The following is a 17,055-nucleotide window of genomic DNA, read 5'->3' on the forward strand; positions in this document are numbered from 1 at the left end:
TCAATCTAAACATTTCTTTGTGCACAACCTTGGTAAACAAGGATTACTCTGCTCATATATAACAGCAACCCTGTCATTCTGAAAGAAGGTATATGGCTGCTTTACAAGGTTGGCAAATGAGTGCTCCAATGTATTTTTGGGAGGATCAAATTCAAAGCAAAGTATATACACTGCTCAAAAAAAATAAAGGGAACACTTAAAAAACAGAATATAACTCCAAATAAATCAAACTTCTGTGAAATCAAACTGTCCACTTAGGAAGCAACACTGATTGACAGTCAATTTCACATGCTATTGTGCAAATGGAATAGTTGTGCAAATGAAATATTCAATGAGAATATTTCATTCATTCTTATTTGAGTGTTCCCTTTATTTTTTGAGCAGTATATAATAAATAGATGAGTTCTTTGGAGTGTGGATGACCTACACTACCTCATTCATGGAGCCTGGCCTTTTAAGCAAAATGCCTCTCCATAATTATAAGAGCTAAATATCCTTACAAATGAAGATGGAGATAAAGCCAGAGACTTTTCTGGGTTTAATAGAAAAAGACTTAGAAAAAACAAAAAAATGGAACTTTGGTTTTATATACGTTGTTGGCAGCAAGACTACTTACTGTACACCCCAAAATGGAAGGATGCTTCAATTCCCACCATAGACAATGGGCTACAGAATTTGATGGCATTGCCAGAGATGGCTAAATTGAACATTTTGATCAAAGGAAAGAATGTTTTCAGCTCTTTTGTGATTCTGGACTTTTGTGCTTGAGGTGGGGAAAAAAATGAAACTTTGATTTTGGGTTTTATGAATTAGACTGATTTGTTGTTACAGAAATGTCTAGTTTATATTATTTTGGAAAATTAAAAAAGTTGAGGTTCGAGGTTAATGCTTCATTCTACTGCAACAGAGGAAGTCAGAAATAAAGCTTTTTCTTCTTCTTTTTTTATTCCTCCCCTCCTCACTTTTCTTTCCCCCTTTCTTCCCCATTGTATCCTCTTATTTGCTCACATATTTTTGTATTTTATTCTATAATCTAATAAAAACGTGTTTTTTTTAAAAAAAAAGAGAGATAAATATCCATTTAAACAAAAATTAACCCATGCATAATATGTTGAACTATGCCCTACCCTGCTCTGTGCAGTTTACCTCTAAATAAATCTATGTAGGACTGTCCTTTGATATTTACTTTTGATTTTATTGATTTTATTTTTGATTTTATTGATTTATTCAATTTGTCTAGCTGCCTATCTCAAACCAGCGAGCCTGGGTGGCGAACAATCATAATAATAATTAGAACAGTCAAAAAATAATAGAAAAAAGGAAAAAAATACAAATAGCATCCAAGAGATATTGTAATCCATCAGTGTCCTGGTATTTATTTTATTGGGACTATAATCTTACTGCATGCAATAAGACACTTCCAAACAGAAATGAACAGAACTGCAACATAAAACACCTTCTTTTACGACAGCATTATAATTCATTTGGGAGTGTAATTTTATTTAGAAAAGGAAGAGATTTTAAAATATATTTTAAAAATTTGTCATAAATAAACTTCACTGCAAAATCTAAACTTCACATTATGGAACCATACCTCTGGTGGACTCAGGAATATTTCATCAAACAGACTCCTAGACTCCCTAAAATGGCCGTGCTAAGCATGTAAAGAAAATAAGACAGAAGAACTAAACGTGTGTGAAATCATTTTGTACAAGTCAAAATGTTAAAATTCTATCCCTTCAATCTCACTTTTTAAATAAAATTTAAGATACAATGAAGTTAAACCAAGGACAAAGAAACCCGCTAATTCAAAGCTTGGGGAAGAAAAAATAGTGGTAAATTATTCCTATTAAACACATACAGTGAATTTTGCTCAAGCATTTGCAAATGACTTGTTGCATTTTTTTTATAAGAGCTTTACAGGAAATATAATCTAATAGCAATATGAAATATTAATATTAATTCATTAGTTAATGAAATATATTTAAAAATACTGCTTACTGCTCTCCATACAAGATTATACTATATTATTACATGCTTTCTTAGATTGCCTGGACAGTATACAATATACAATATTATAAAAATATTACTGTTAACACAATATGCACAGCAATTATAGATTAGAACCTGTAACTTGCATCATAGATTAAATAAAAGGGGCTAACCCAGTGGTGGGGCTTGAATAACTTAACAACCAGTTCTCTGGCTCGGTAGGCATGGCCCATTGGTCATGTGACTGGGTAGGTGACATCACTCATCACACCCAGCCCTACCTTCCGGCCACTCACCTCATAGGCAGAGGTAGGATTCAGTCGGTTGAGCTATTCCCACCACTGGCTGGCCCCATCCTGCCCATTTTTGGGATTGTTTTGGGGCTGTTGTCAGAGCCATTTTTGGACCAAAAAAACCCACCTGGAAAACAAGTCAAAAAACAAGCAGGAGCAGCCAATGGTGGGATTGGCTGGTTTTCCAAACCACGCAGAATCTTAACTACCGGGTTCACCCAAAGTGGTGTGAACTGGCAGTAGCTCACCTCTGGGCTAACTTGTGTAAATCCTTCTATTGTCTGTTTTAGGAAGTTGAGCCCCTGATGTAGCATAATTATGCGGCACTTTAACTTGTGGACATTATCAGAGTAAATGCAACCCATTAGTATCTACAGCAGGGGTCCCCAAACTTTTTACACAGGGGGCCAGTTCACTGTCCCTCGGACTGTTGGAGGGCCGGACTATTAAAAAAACCCTATGAACAAATCCCTATGCACACTGCACAAACCTTATTTTAAAGTAAAAAACAAAATGGAATAGGCGTTGATTGCTTACCTGAACGCCTCTTCTCGTACGGTGAGCGGGTACAGCAGTCACATGGGTTGCTCATGTCCAATCCGGTGGAACTGAGCCTAGTATTAAAAAAGCTTGCCGGATCCGCCCCTTCCCCAGAATTCGCGAATCCATAGACTAGGCTCAGTTGTGAAGCTCTGTAGTGTTCAACTCTCATTGTTAGAGGAAGAAAGGTATAGAAAGGTAAAGAAAACACATACAAGGGCGGGAAGTGACTGCTGTACCCGCTCACCGTACGAGAAGAGGCGTTCAGGTAAGCAATCAACGCCTATTCTCCGTACTGAAGGAGCGGGTCCAGCAGTCACATGGGACATACCCAATAGATGGTCCCTAGGGTGGGATTAGCTTGCTATCGTGAGAGATAACGGATTGGAGTACCCTTCTGCCGAAGGCAGCGTCCGCTGAAGCATAAGAATCAATTTTGTAGTGCCTGATGAAGGAATTTGGCGAGGCCCAAGTGGCTGCTTTGCAGACCTCCTCCAACGGGGCTTGAGTCGCCCAAGCGGCCGAGGTGGCTGCGCTCCTGGTGGAATGCGCAGTGATGTTCCTTGGAATTGAGAGGGAGGCCGACTCATAGGCCTTAGATATAGTCCCTCTGATCCAACGGCCTATTACTGTTGAAGACACTTTTGCCCCCATGACTCTGGGATGATAGGCTACAAAAAGTGCTTCTGACCTCCGAAAGGGTCCTGTGCGTTGGATATATATTCTCAGCGCTCTGGTGAGATCCAGGGTGTGCCATCTAATTGCCAAGGGATGGTCTCGTTGGAGGCAGAAGGAAGGTAGGACAATATCCTGAGATCTGTGGAACATGGAACTGACCTTGGGTAAGAAGGTGGGGTCCAGTCGCAAGACTACCTTGTCCTGATGGAATTGACAAAGGTCCTGCCTGATTGAGAGGGCAGCCAGCTCCGAAATGCGTCGGGCAGAGGTAATAGCCACCAGGAAAGCTACCTTAAAGGATAGGTACCTGAGGGACGCCGATTTTAGGGGTTCGTATGGTGCCTGCGTGAGGGAATGGAGAACCCGTGGCAAATCCCAGGATGGATACCTGTGGACCTTGGAAGGTCTGAGGTTGGCTATGCCCTTGAGGAATTCCTGAACTTCAGGGAGGGATCGGAGAGGCTGTCTGCGGGGACCCCCTAGGACAGATGAAATGGCTGCCAGATGACGCCGGAGGGTGCTGGTGGAAAGCCCTTTATGGAAGCCTTGCATAAGGAAGGAAATAATTCTGTGTATGGGGATGCACAGAGGGGAGAGACCTTCCTGTAGACACCACTGGTGAAACTTGGACCACGTGTGGTCGTAGATTCGATTGGTCGAGCCCCTTCTGGCCTTTAAAATGACCTCCACTGAATCGGAGTCATGCCCACGCAGTTCTAAATCTCTCCTGATAACAGCCAGGCGGTGAGGTGGAACCACTCCGGGTCTGGATGGAAAGAGGCCCCCTGCCGCAGCATATCCCCCGAAACGGGGAGTCGCCAAGGGTCCTGGACGGACAGCTGTTGGAGATCCGCGAACCAGGGCCGGCGGGGCCAATGAGGGGCGATTAAGATTACTCGGGCCCTCTCGGTGAGGACCTTGTGAATCACGTCCGGGAGGATTGGAATTGGAGGAAATGCGTAGAGTAGGCCTGGAGGCCATGGGCTCCGGAGGGCATTGATTGCTTCCGCTCCCGGGGATGGAAATCTGGAATAGAAGCGAGGGAGTTGGGCGTTCGCATTGGTCGCGAAGAGATCCAGAACTGGTAGGCCGAATCTGAGGGTGATTTGATGGAACAGGTCTTGATGGAGGTTCCACTCTCCTGGGTCTATCGTCGCTCGGGATAGCCAATCCGCCTGGACGTTGAGACTCCCCGAGATGTGATCGGCTAGGAGCGACTGGAGATGTTTTTCCGCCCAAAGGCCCAACTTGAGGGCCTCCCTCATGAGAGCCTTGGATCTCGTGCCCCCCTGTCTGCAGATATGGCTTTTTGTGGCAATGTTGTCGGTGAGAATGAGAACGTGCCGGTTGGGAATGCGAGGAGAGAAATGCTTCAGAGCCAGGGAAACGGCTCTTAACTCTAGCCAATTGATTGGCCTGGAAGCTTCCTCCGGGGACCACGTGCCCTGGGCTATCATCCCCTGGGCGTGGGCGCCCCATCCCGATAGACTGGCATCTGTGGTGATGACAAATTGATCCGGGCACCTGAACGGGGATCCTCTGTCCATGGCCGGAGACTTCCACCACTTGAAGGATCTGCGAACACTCAGTGGGATGACAATGCGTCGATTTGAGTTGCTGTGCCCCGATCTCTGAAAAGGCAACAGAAGCCACTGGAGTTCCCTAGCATGAAGGCGAGCCCAGGGAATGATGCCTATGCATGACACCATCTTCCCCAAAAGGGAAGATAGAGTAACTATGGATACTGAAGGATTAGATAAAATGTTAGAAATTAACTCCACTATGCTGAGTTTTCTCTCGGGAGAGAGAAAAACCTGGGCAGATTTTGAATCAATAATGGATCCCAGGTGAGGAATGGAAGTGGAAGGTTGGAGGTGACTTTTATCAAAGTTGATGGAAAACCCATGGTCCTGAAGGACTGACATGGTGACAGAAAGGTCTGTTTTCACTCTCTCTAGGGAGTTCCCATGAATTAAAATATCATCAAGATAACATAAAATGTGGATGGGAGACGCCCGGATATAGGCCGCCAGGGACCCCAAGAGCTTTGTAAAGACCCGAGGGGCCGAGGAAAGTCCAAAAGGCATCGCCCTATACTGGAAATGCCTGCCTTGAAAGGAAAAACGTAAAAATTTTCTGTGGCATTTGGCTATGGGAATGTGAAGGTAGGCCTCAGTGAGGTCTAAGGAGACCATGAAATCTCCCGAGTGAATGGCGGCCAAAATAGAAGACAAGGAGTGCATCTTAAACTTCCTATATTTGATGAATAGGTTTAGTTTCTTTAAATCCAAAATGGCTCTCCAGCCTCCGGAGGACTTTGGAACCATAAATAAGATGGAGTAAAAACCTAGGCCCTTCTGACCGGAAGGGACCGGTTGAATGGCTCTGATGGACAATAGATGAGAAATGGCCTCCTCCATACGGTTACAATCTGAGGATGACCTGGGAGAAGGGCAGGAAATAAAACGTTTAGGGGGAGGAGAAATAAATTCTAAAAGAAGGCCTGTTTGAACAGTGTCAATGACCCAAGGGTCCTTGGAGGTGAGACGCCAATTAGAAGCGAAATGAGCTAGGCGACCCCCTATGGGAATGGAGGTAAGATTACCATCTAGGTTTTTTTGAAGCCCTGTTAGAGGAAGCTCCCCTTTGGAAACGAAAACCTCTACCCCTGGAGTTCCTACCTTGGGAACGAAAGCGGGGGGAATACTGACCTGGAGATCTCTGATAGGAAGCCGCTTGATCTTGCTGGCGCCCTGGGCGACGAAAGGACTGCGTTTTGGTAACCTTTTTCGTGGTTGGACCCAAAACCTTCTTCTTGTCCGTGGTCTCCGTGAGGAGTGGATCCAGAAGATCACCGAAGAGAAGGTCGCGCTTTAAGGGGCCCTGGGATAACTGCCACTTTTGGCGAACTCCCGCTTGCCAAGGGCGAATCCATAGGAGTCTTCTTGCCGTTGTGGAAGCTGCAATAGACTTAGCAGAAAATCTGGTAGATTGCAAGGTGGCATCAGCCACGTACTGGGCAGCTGCAAAGACCTTGTTGAAGTCTTGTTGACCTCTCAAGTCATCGGGAGGAATGTGCTGTTGAAGTTGGCGAAGCCACAGCAGCATGGCTCTGGAGAAGAAAGAGGCCGCTGCAGAACTTTTAATGGCCCAGGAATCAGCGGAGAATCCTCTTTTGAGCATTTGCTCGATGCGCTTGTCCTCAGGACGGAGGACTTCCTCCGCCTCGCCTGGCACAGCCGCTGCCGAGTGAAGAATCTTGACAGGTTCATCTGGTTTGGGAAAAGATAGAAGCTCTTCATAGGAAGAGGAGAGTTTATACAACTTTCTGTCCTTGGTGGAGGGATTAAGGCCAGAGGCTGGAAAATCCCACTGTTTGAGTAAAGCATCTTTAAACAATTTAGGCATAGGAATTACCTCGTTATCCTCCTGTTCCTCTGTGAAGTAAGGTAAATTCTCCTCCGGGGGATCAGTGGAAGTGGAGGCTTGTTTCTCCTGGGCCGCTAATCCCGTAGAAATTCTAGCTTTGAGGAGGAGAGATTTGAATAGTTGAGAAGGAAAAATAGTAATTGGAGGGGGGACTTTTATTTGGGATTCCTCATCCTCTGATAAGCCCTGAAAGGGGTCTTCATCCTCCTCTACATCCTCATATTCATCCTGGGAGGATTCTGAATCATCCTGAATAGGAGCTCTGACCGCTGGGGAAGAACCCAAGGGGCGGGAGGAACGAGAAGGAGGAAGAGGTAAAGGAAGCTCATTGATGGTGGAGAGTTTGGCATCAATGGCTTTGGACAACACAGCAAAAATAGATTGGAACTCAGGAGGTAAACTGGAAATATCAGCAGAAATGGCAGAAGAATCCCTAAAGGCCTGGGAGGATCCTGGCTGGGGGGAATCTTCAATAATATCTGGTTCCTCTGGACCTATGCCCCATAGGTTAGGTTGGGGTCTGTCTAGGTTTGGCTCATCCAGAGATAACACAGGGACCCCAGAAGGAGGCAGACTAGAGGCCTCTGGTGGGTCTTGACTACTGATTACTTGGGCCTGCACTTTCAAACGTTTTGCTGATTTGTCATGAATTTTTTGTAGGGCTAGGTCCCTTCTCTTCTCGGCCCTGGTGACCTTGGTCGAGGGGCGGGCCCCTGGAGAAGAGGAGGAAGAGGCCTGGGGGATACTAGTAATCTCATCGCCTGTAGGCCTGGCCTCTCTGGGACCTTTAGTTGTGCCTCTCTTGGGAAAAGTAGCCATAGTCTGACAATTAACAGAAGACAAGGCTGAGCCAATAACTAAATTATAAGGAGAAGATTTCAAGGACTTCCCAAGAGGAATGGATCCTGCTTCGAGGCCTCGAAGCTGCTGAAACGTGAGGACAATCTGGGCAAACCCAGAGTTCGTGCCCCCAAATCCAGCGGGGCCAGCCTCCCTAAACTTAGTAATTAAGTAAACCAAGGCACTCTGGTTGGAGGCTTAGCCGGTGGAGAATTTAGCCTGGGACCCCCAAGGCCCGCTCCCGGATCCACGCGGTGGACTGAGGCCTACGCGGCTGGCAGAAGGCCAACACGAGAGGCCTAGATTTTTAAAAAAGGGCGCGAAGGCCTTCGCGCCGAAAAAATCGCTCCGTAGAATTTCTTAAGGGAAAAGCGATCGACTAAGTCCAGGAGACTATAAGGCGTCTCACTCCGCAGGAGGTATTTTATAAGCCCTTAAATATTTTGTATACAATAAATAAACAGTTAATTCAATGGTAAATACTTGCACCAGGACCTCCAGGCCAAAGGATTAGAAGAATCCACAAGCGGCCGCAGGAATCGTAACCGGCAAAACCGCCGGGGGAAAACAAAACCGCAACTTCTCCCAAGGAAAAAAGCCGAGCCGCTTTTTTTCTTTTTTTCTTTTAAACGGCTGGCGCAATTAGTGCAAGTAATTAAATAAAGACAATAAATCTTACTACTTTTTTGAAGGAAAGATCGAAGGGAAGGTGTTAGAATGTTGAACGAGCTATCACAATACAACCGCAGGATATGCGAACTGAGCGAATTCTGGGGAAGGGGCGGATCCGGCAAGCTTTTTTAATACTAGGCTCAGTTCCACCGGATTGGACATGAGCAACCCATGTGACTGCTGGACCCGCTCCTTCAGTACGGAGAAATGGACTATTTGGGGGGGGGGGAAGAAGTCTGAAATTCATATATGTTTATGTTTTGTTTTTAATTTTCTTTTGTTAACATCTGATTGGCTATACAAGGTTTTCTTGGCTTATGGAAAAATGTATAAAGAAAGAAGGAAGCACTTTGGCATAATGGTTAATAAGTTAGAAATATAATTGGTTGTTGCACTTTTTTGAGGAGGGAATTTAAGTAAAAGAAAATGAATGTAACTGGATGACAATTTTTTTAAAAAAACTTTTGCAATTTTTTTGATGATTGATATTAGTTACTAACAAAATACCGCATTTTATTCATGGAAAATTAGATGTGCTCCTGTCACTCACCCGCGGGCCGGATAAATGGCCTCAGTGGGCCGCATGTGGCCCGCGGGCCATAGTTTGGGGACCGCTGATCTACAGAAATCTGTCAGGAATTCAGGGGGGAGGGGGGAGACTATCACTGCTGCTTGTCAAAGTCTGAAAAAAACCACTGCACTGAGTTTCTAAATACCGGTAATCCCCGACTTTACAATAGTTCACTTAGTGACAAAGTTACAATGGCACTGAAAAAAGGGAGTTATGATTGTTTTTGACCCTTAGGACTATTGCAACAGCCCCATTGTCACATGATCAAAATTCAGATGCTTGGCAACTGGCATGGACCTAGGACAGTTGCAGTGTCCTTGGGGGTCATATGATTAATTAATAATAAATCAATTAATTAAATAAATAGATCCCCTTTTGAGACCTTCTGACAAGCAAAAACAATGGGGCAGCCCAGATTTACTCAACAACTGTGTTACTTACACACCTAACAACTTCAGTGATGCACTTAACCACTGGGGCGAGAAAGGTCGTAAAAAGGGACAAAACTCAACTGAATAACGATCTCGCTTAGCAGCAGAGATCCAGGGCTCAATTGAGGTTGTAAACTGAGGACTACCTACTTGTACGCTGCACTTGCTTGGGTGGTTACCATTATAGGCAAGTGCAGCGTACAAGTAGGTAGTCCTCAGTTTACAACCCCAACTGAGCCCCGGATCTCTGCTGCTAAGCAAGATCGTTATTCGGTGAGATCAGAGATCAAGTTTCAAAGTGATTAAAAGTCTTCCACGCCTAAATAAGAAATATGTTTCCTTAAAAAAAGAAAAAAAAGAAACAACCTATGCAAAGGTACAGAAGAACTGGGAAAAGCACTCGGCACGCAGACCTATGGTTCCAAAGTACGCGATTACGTAGCACAAACTGCTTACTCACTCTTTGGGCTGCTGCTTCTGCTGCCACAGCTGCCATTGCTGCAGCTTTGGCCTTCTCCGCCTCATCGTAAGTGGGAAGAGAGGTAGCTACGCTGTAGGGAGGCGGCACTGGGTAAAATTCATTGGGCGACTCCGCTTCTGTAAAACAATAAGAGACGCTTACGGGTGGAAATATACAAGCAGGGGCTAAATCCAGTTAAGACACAGCTGGCAATTCTCTGCCACTCATTGTGTCTCTACAGCAGTGGCTCTCAACCTTTCTAACGTTGCGAACCCTTAATACAGTTCCTCATGTTGTGGTGACCCCCAACCATAGTTCTCTATTTAAGATACATTAATATTCAACATGAAATGGAGCTTACTTATGTAGCATGAGGCATGAATCCCAGCGACCAGTTAGATCCCACAGAGTGAGTCTTCTCCGGGTCCCGTCAACTAAACAATGTCGTTTGGCGGGACCCAGGGGAAGAGCCTTCTCTGTGGCGGCCCCGACCCTTTGGAACCAACTCCCCCCAGATATCAGAGTTGCCCCCACCCTCCTAGCCTTTCGTAAGCTCCTTAAAACCCACCTCTGTCGTCAGGCATGGGGGAATTGACATGTTCCCTCCCCCTAGGCTTATAAAATTTATGCATGGTACACTAGTGTGTATGATTGGTTTTAATTTGTGGTGTTTTTTAAATTAATTTAAATATTGGATTTGTCTTACATTGTATTGCTATTGCTGTGAGCCGCCCCGAGTCTGCGGAGAGGGGCGGCATACAAATCTGATTAAACTTAAACTTAAACGTATGTTTGGTTTTATAATAAGGGTTTTTAACTGTTTTAATATTGGATTGTTATACACTGCCTTTATTACTATTGTTAGCCGCCCGAGTCTACGGAGAGGGGCGGCATACAAATCCAATCAATCAATCAATCAATCAATCAATCAATCAATAAACTGCTGCAGGACAAAGATGCCAGTTGCTCTTTAATAATTATGATTTAAAGTTTACTAGTGATTTAAATCGTGATTTAAATCATTATTTAAATCGACTTGATTTAAATAAAACCCACCATGCTGCATTCTAACCAGTGCAGCTCTATTGATTTAAATCAATTAAATCAAATATTCTTTTTTTTTTAAAAAAAAAACCATATGATTATCTTATTGGGAGTATAATCAACATCGAACAAGCAAAACACATTAACCTCACCATGCATAGAGAGGAAGCAGGATCAGACAAAGCAATTGCACGAACATCCAACTTAGCCTGTTTGCGGTGATAGGCGAAGCAAAATCATTTGACTTCTGCACGAAAGAACTGAGCAAAGCATCTCTAAGCAGGTCAGCAGAAGCAGGCGCAGGAGTGCGGGTAGCACCGTTTCAGCATTGCTAAAAATACCTAGGGTGGTTATATAACCATGGAAAAAGGCAAGTACCTGTTGGTGCAGCTCCTTCTGCAGTGATGCTACAATAAGGTGGAGGGGACGTATCCGCCTCAGGTAAAGGTGCCTCGGTTTGACAAGCTGGTGCAGTTTCCGTAGAGGTGGACGGTTGTTCAGCTGTAGATTCCGCAGGATCGTCTTCATTGTGAAGCTTTAAAGGAAAATAAATGAATTAAATATTATGCTTTCCAATATGACGTTTGACTAGAACAATTTATTTATTTATTTATTATTTAGATTTGTACGCCGCCCCTCTCCGCGGACTCGGGGCGGCTCACAACAAGGCATAAACAAATCGTAACAAATCCAAATAAATTTAAATATTTAAAAAAGTTTAAAAAGAACCCCAGTATACTAACAAGCACACACACAAACATACCATACATAAATTGTATATGCCCGGGGGAGATGTCTCAGTTCCCCCATGCCTGACCACAAAGGTGGGTCTTAAGGAGCTTACGAAAGGCAAGGAGGGTAGGGGCAGTTCTAATCTCTGGGGGGAGTTGGTTCCAGAATGCCGGGGCCGTCACAGAGAAGGCTCTTCCCCTGGGGCCCGCCAACCAACATTGTTTAGTTGACGGGACCCGGAGAAGGCCCACTCTGTGGGACCTAATCGGTCGCTGGGATTCGTGCGGCAGGAGGCGGTCTCGGAGGTGATGGCTAACCTATGGCATGGGGTGTCACAGGTGGCAGGCGGAGCCAAATCTGCTGGCACGCGAGCTGTTGCCCTAGCTCAGCTCCAACGTGCATGGGTGTGCCGGTCAGCTGATTTTTGGCTCGCACAGAGGCTCTGGGAGGGCGTTTTCGGCTTCTGGAGAGCCTCCGAGGGATGGGGGAGGGTGTTTTCATCCTCCCCCGGCTCCAGGGAAGTCTTTGGAGTCTTTGGAGGGCGAAACACGAGCCTAGTGGGCCCACCAAAAGTTGGGACACAGGCCATTTCCGGCCTCCAGAGGGCCTACGGGGGTACGGGAAGCTATTTTTGCCCTCCCCAGGCATTGAATTATGGGTGTGGGCACTTGTGCATACGTAATAGTGCACACCCACGCTTTTTTGACACCTAAGGGAAAAAAAGGTTCACCAGCACTGGACTAGAAGATAGTCTACTTAAGTGTTTAGCCTGTAAGTAAACAAGAGAGTAATACTTCAGAAGAAAAGGATTTAGGGGTAGTGATTTCTGACAGTCTCAAAATGGGTGAACAGTGCAGTCAGGCGGTAGGGAAAGCAAGTAGGATGCTTGGCTGCATAGCTAGAGGTATAACAAGCAGGAAGAGGGAGATTATGATCCCGCTATATAGAATGCTGGTGAGACCACATTTGGAATACTGTGTTCAGTTCTGGAGACCTCACCTACAAAAAGATATTGACAAAATTGAACGGGTCCAAAGACGGGCTACAAGAATGGTGGAAGGTCTTAAGCATAAAACGTATCAGGAAAGACTTCATGAACTCAATCTGTAGAGTCTGGAGGACAGAAGGAAAAGGGGGGACATGATCGAAACATTTAAATATATTAAAGGGTTAAATAAGGTCCAGGAGGGAAGTGTTTTTAATAGGAAAGTGAACACAAGGACAAGGGGACACAATCTGAAGTTAGTTGGGGGAAAGATCAAAAGCAACATGAGAAAATATTATTTTACTGAAAGAGTAGTAGATCCTTGGAACAAACTTCCAGCAGACGTGGTAGATAAATCCACAGTAACTGAATTTAAACATGCCTGGGATAAACATATATCCATCCTAAGATAAAATACAGAAAATAGTATAAGGGCAGACTAGATGGACCATGAAGTCTTTTTCTGCCGTCAGTCTTCTATGTTTCTATGTTTCTATACTTGAAGCATTCAGACTCTTATGGGAGAACAAGGGCTACAGGGGTGTTTGTTCCTCTTGAGTTCTGTGTTGCTTTCATCTCGACTATGATGGACATCAAAAGCATTAGGAGTGATATTCCCCATCCCCATCCCTTCTATATACATTGTGTTATATGTTTTCTCCCTGATATTAATAGAGGTTTGTGGGATATTCCACAATGAAATAAAGAAAGTATTTCAAAAATGATTCCTCTTTTTAGCACTTAACTCCCTTCTTGCAACCGATTTGATTACAGCACACTGGTAAAACATCATTCCCCTTGAAAATACTATACTGCTCAAATACTCCCTTCCGGTAATTACGGCAGCAGTGCTATGAAATAGAACAGCAGGGTCAAATTGTCTGAAAAACAACTCCTGATGCTATCAAAGCAGTGCAAAATAATAATAAGTCACACCAACCTGATGATTTTAACCATCAATTTTAACTTGGTAGCACAAGAAAACAACATCCAGCCATCAATGCACCAATCAACCCCATAAGAAGCCACACCCAACAATGCACGACATAAATACGATGAATAGAGCAACCCAAAGCATATGTTCCGGTAGAGAAAAGATATCTGAAGATAGGTTCCAACATGAGTCCGAAAGCTCGGGAGACTAAACCTTTGTCCCCAATGACTGACTGATTTATTTATTTATTTGACTTCTATACTGCCCTTCTGAACCGACTCAGATTGGATCAGTTAACCTTCTTTGACTTCAGAGTTGGCTAAGATATCAGTCAGAAAAATTCAAAGTAAAAAGAGATGAGGGGGCGAAAAAAACCTACTTCATTATCTGTACCCTAACATCTTACCTGTGCTTTAACAATTACAGTGGTACCTCTACTTAAGAACTTAATTCGTTCCGTGACCAGGTTCTTAAGTAGTAAAGTTTGTAAGTAGAAGCAATTTTTCCCATAGGAATCAATGTAAAAGGAAATAATGCGTGGAAACCCATTAGGAAAGAAATAAAAGCTCGGAATTTGGGTGGGAGGAGGAGGAAGAAGAGGAGGACAGTCGCTGCCAAAGGAAGGGGAGGGAAGTTTTAAAAATCCAAAACTTTTAATGCTTAAAAATTAAAAAAGAGGGACTCTGGGGCGGCAAGGAGGAGCATGGCCTCCCATACACTGCGCCAGAGAGAGAAAACCAGGGGGAATGGCAGGAAACTGGCCAGGCCTTCGTGCTGCTCAGACTAATCTCATTGATTTCTTTGACTATGTCACAAAGGTGTTGGATCAAGGTGGTGCCGTGGATATTGCCTATCTGGACTTCAGCAAAGCCTTTGATACGGTTCCACATAAAGAGCTGATAGATAAATTAGTGAAGATTGGACTTAATCCCTGGATAGTTCAGTGGATTTCAAGCTGGCTGAAGCATAGACATCAGAGAGTTATTGTTAATGGTGAGTATTCTGAGCAGAGACGGGTTACAAGTGGTGTGCCACAAGGGTCTGTTCTGGGTCCTATTCTTTTTAATATGTTTGTGAATGACGTAGGGGAAGGTTTGGTAGGGAAGGTTTGCCTATTTGCCGATGACTCTAAAGTGTGCAATAGGGTTGATATTCCTGGAGGGGTCTGTAATATGGTAAATTATTTAGCTTTACTAGATAAATGGCCAAAGCAATGGAAACTGCAGTTTAATGTTTCCAAATGTAAAATAATGCACTTGGGGAAAAGGAATCCTCAATCTGAGTATTGCATTGGCAGTTCTGTGTTAGCAAAAACTTCAGAAGAAAAGGATTTAGGGGTAGTGATTTCTGACAGTCTCAAAATGGGTGAGCAGTGTGGTCGGGCGGTAGGAAAAGCAAGTAGGATGCTTGGCTGCATAGCTAGAGGTATAACAAGCAGGAAGAGGGAGATTGTGATCCCCTTATATAGAGCGCCTGTGAGACCACATTTGGAGTACTGTGTTCAGTTCTGGAGACCTCACCTACAAAAAGATATTGACAAAATTGAACGGGTCCAAAGACGGGCTACAAGAATGGTGGAAGGTCTTAAGCATAAAATGTATCGGGAAAGACATAATGAACTCAATCTGTATAGTCTGGAGGACAGAAGGAAAAGGGGGGGACATGATCGAAACATTTAAATATGTTAAAGGGTTAAATAAGGTTCAGGAGGGAAGTGTTTTTAATAGGAAAGTGAACACAAGAACAAGGGGACACAATCTGAAGTTAGATGGGGGAATGATCAAAGGCAACATGAGAAAATATTATTTTACTGAAAGAGTAGTAGATCCTCGGAACAAACTTCCAGCAGACGTGGTTGGTAAATCCACAGTAACTGAATTTAAACATGCCTGGGATAAACATATATCCATTGTAAGATAAAATACAGGAAATAGTATAAGGGCAGACTAGATGAGGTCTTTTTCTGCCGTCAGTCTTCTATGTTTCTATGTTTCTAATTTTCCTGGGTAATTTTTCCAAGCTCGGGTTCTTAAGTAGAAAATGGTTCTTAAGAAGAGGCAACACCAGGTTCTTATCTAGAAAAGTTCTTAAGTAGAGGCGTTCTTAATTAGGGGTACCACTGTATTAGGCAGCCAACAACAGGCAACAGTCAAGGTTGTCAAAGAGAGGTTTTTTTTAATAAAAGAATTTCATAATCTGACCTAGAGCCCCAAGATACAATCAGTACATAAAGACACAACACAAAGTAGGCAATATAGAATTTCAACACGTAAACAAGACATTTGTATGTCTGAATGCTCCCTCATCACTCACACACAAGTGTGTGTTCATGAAAAGGATGATATTGCAGTCAGCACTATGATAGTCTTGAGAATAATGAGGCAATTACACTTGCCATCTGGAGAAATCTGCAGTCTTGTAGCTTAAATGTATTATCCCTTATCCCTATAATAGTAAAACTAATTTTACTTTCTGTGTTCCACTTTTCAGCTAGACATAAAATCCAACTTTATTTCTATTTGGTTTTCTACCCTCAAGATTAAATATAACTGGATACCTTAATCTCTGCGCATAGGATTTAATGTCTAGTCTCATTTCCCTGATCTACAATAATTTTGTGTAAGGGATTACAATAGGTGTTTTTAAGCATGAAAATAGATCTATTTCTATCAGACTTAAGTTTTGTTAATGACTCCACATTTGTTATTCTGTTCAATTAATGATATTATAGTTGTATGTTTAACTTTAGTATTGTAATTTTAACAATCGCTGAGCAAAGCCCAGTTTATTATTGTTCTCAGGCATAGATAACATCAGGTCAAAGGTAGGACAGCAAGAACAGAACAGCCCACATTACACATTGAGTCATGTTTGAACATATCTATACATGAGCCCAGTCCCTTCAGGAGAGCAGTTGTTGGCCAGTCTGGTGTTCAGAACTCACAACTGATTGTAAAAGTATCAGGCATACCATGGCCATAAAATTCTGGAAATAATCCTCACCCGTTCTGTTATTTGAATGGTGAGTTGACATTTAAAATGTCAGAAACAAAACTTCAAAAAATGCTGTGAAGTTTATCTGGGTTGTGAAGTGGATGAACGAGGCAAGAAAATGAGGACCTAACTTGACTCCACTCGAAACAGAATATCCTACGAAAATAGACTAACAATTCTGGGCCTAGAACTACGGCGCCTAAAACACGATTTGAGTATTGCCCACAAGATCATATGCTGCAACGTCCTACCGGTCAATGACTACTTCAGCTTCAACCGCAACAACACAAGAGCACGCAATAGATTCAAACTTAATACGAATCGCTCCAAACTTGACTGTAAAAAATATGATTTCAACAATCGAGTTATTAAAGCATGGAACTCATTACCGGACTCAATTGTGTCAACCCCTAACCCCCAACATTTCTCCCTTAGACTCTCCAAAATTGACCTCTCCAGG

At 43.6% G+C, this 17,055-nt stretch overlaps 1 protein-coding gene across 2 annotated transcripts in view; it reads right to left on the reverse strand.

The window, feature by feature from the left end:
- Positions 1 to 17,055, reverse strand: part of NDFIP2 (Nedd4 family interacting protein 2) — a 59,967-nt gene that overhangs the window by 16,370 nt on the left and 26,542 nt on the right. Inside the window, exons 2-4 of one of the 2 annotated variants that reach the window (XM_070751306.1) lie at positions 11,329 to 11,485; positions 9,907 to 10,043; positions 1,595 to 1,654 (exon numbers count right to left, since the gene is read on the reverse strand). In XM_070751306.1, the coding sequence (XP_070607407.1) occupies positions 1,595 to 1,654; positions 9,907 to 10,043; positions 11,329 to 11,485 (354 nt within the window). The remainder of the gene's footprint in view (positions 1 to 1,594; positions 1,655 to 9,906; positions 10,044 to 11,328; positions 11,486 to 17,055) is intronic. The other variant, XM_070751307.1, reaches the window with a different exon arrangement.

The sequence above is a fragment of the Erythrolamprus reginae genome, chromosome 4 (assembly GCF_031021105.1).
Source record: "Erythrolamprus reginae isolate rEryReg1 chromosome 4, rEryReg1.hap1, whole genome shotgun sequence".
Lineage (NCBI taxonomy): Eukaryota > Metazoa > Chordata > Lepidosauria > Squamata > Dipsadidae > Erythrolamprus > Erythrolamprus reginae.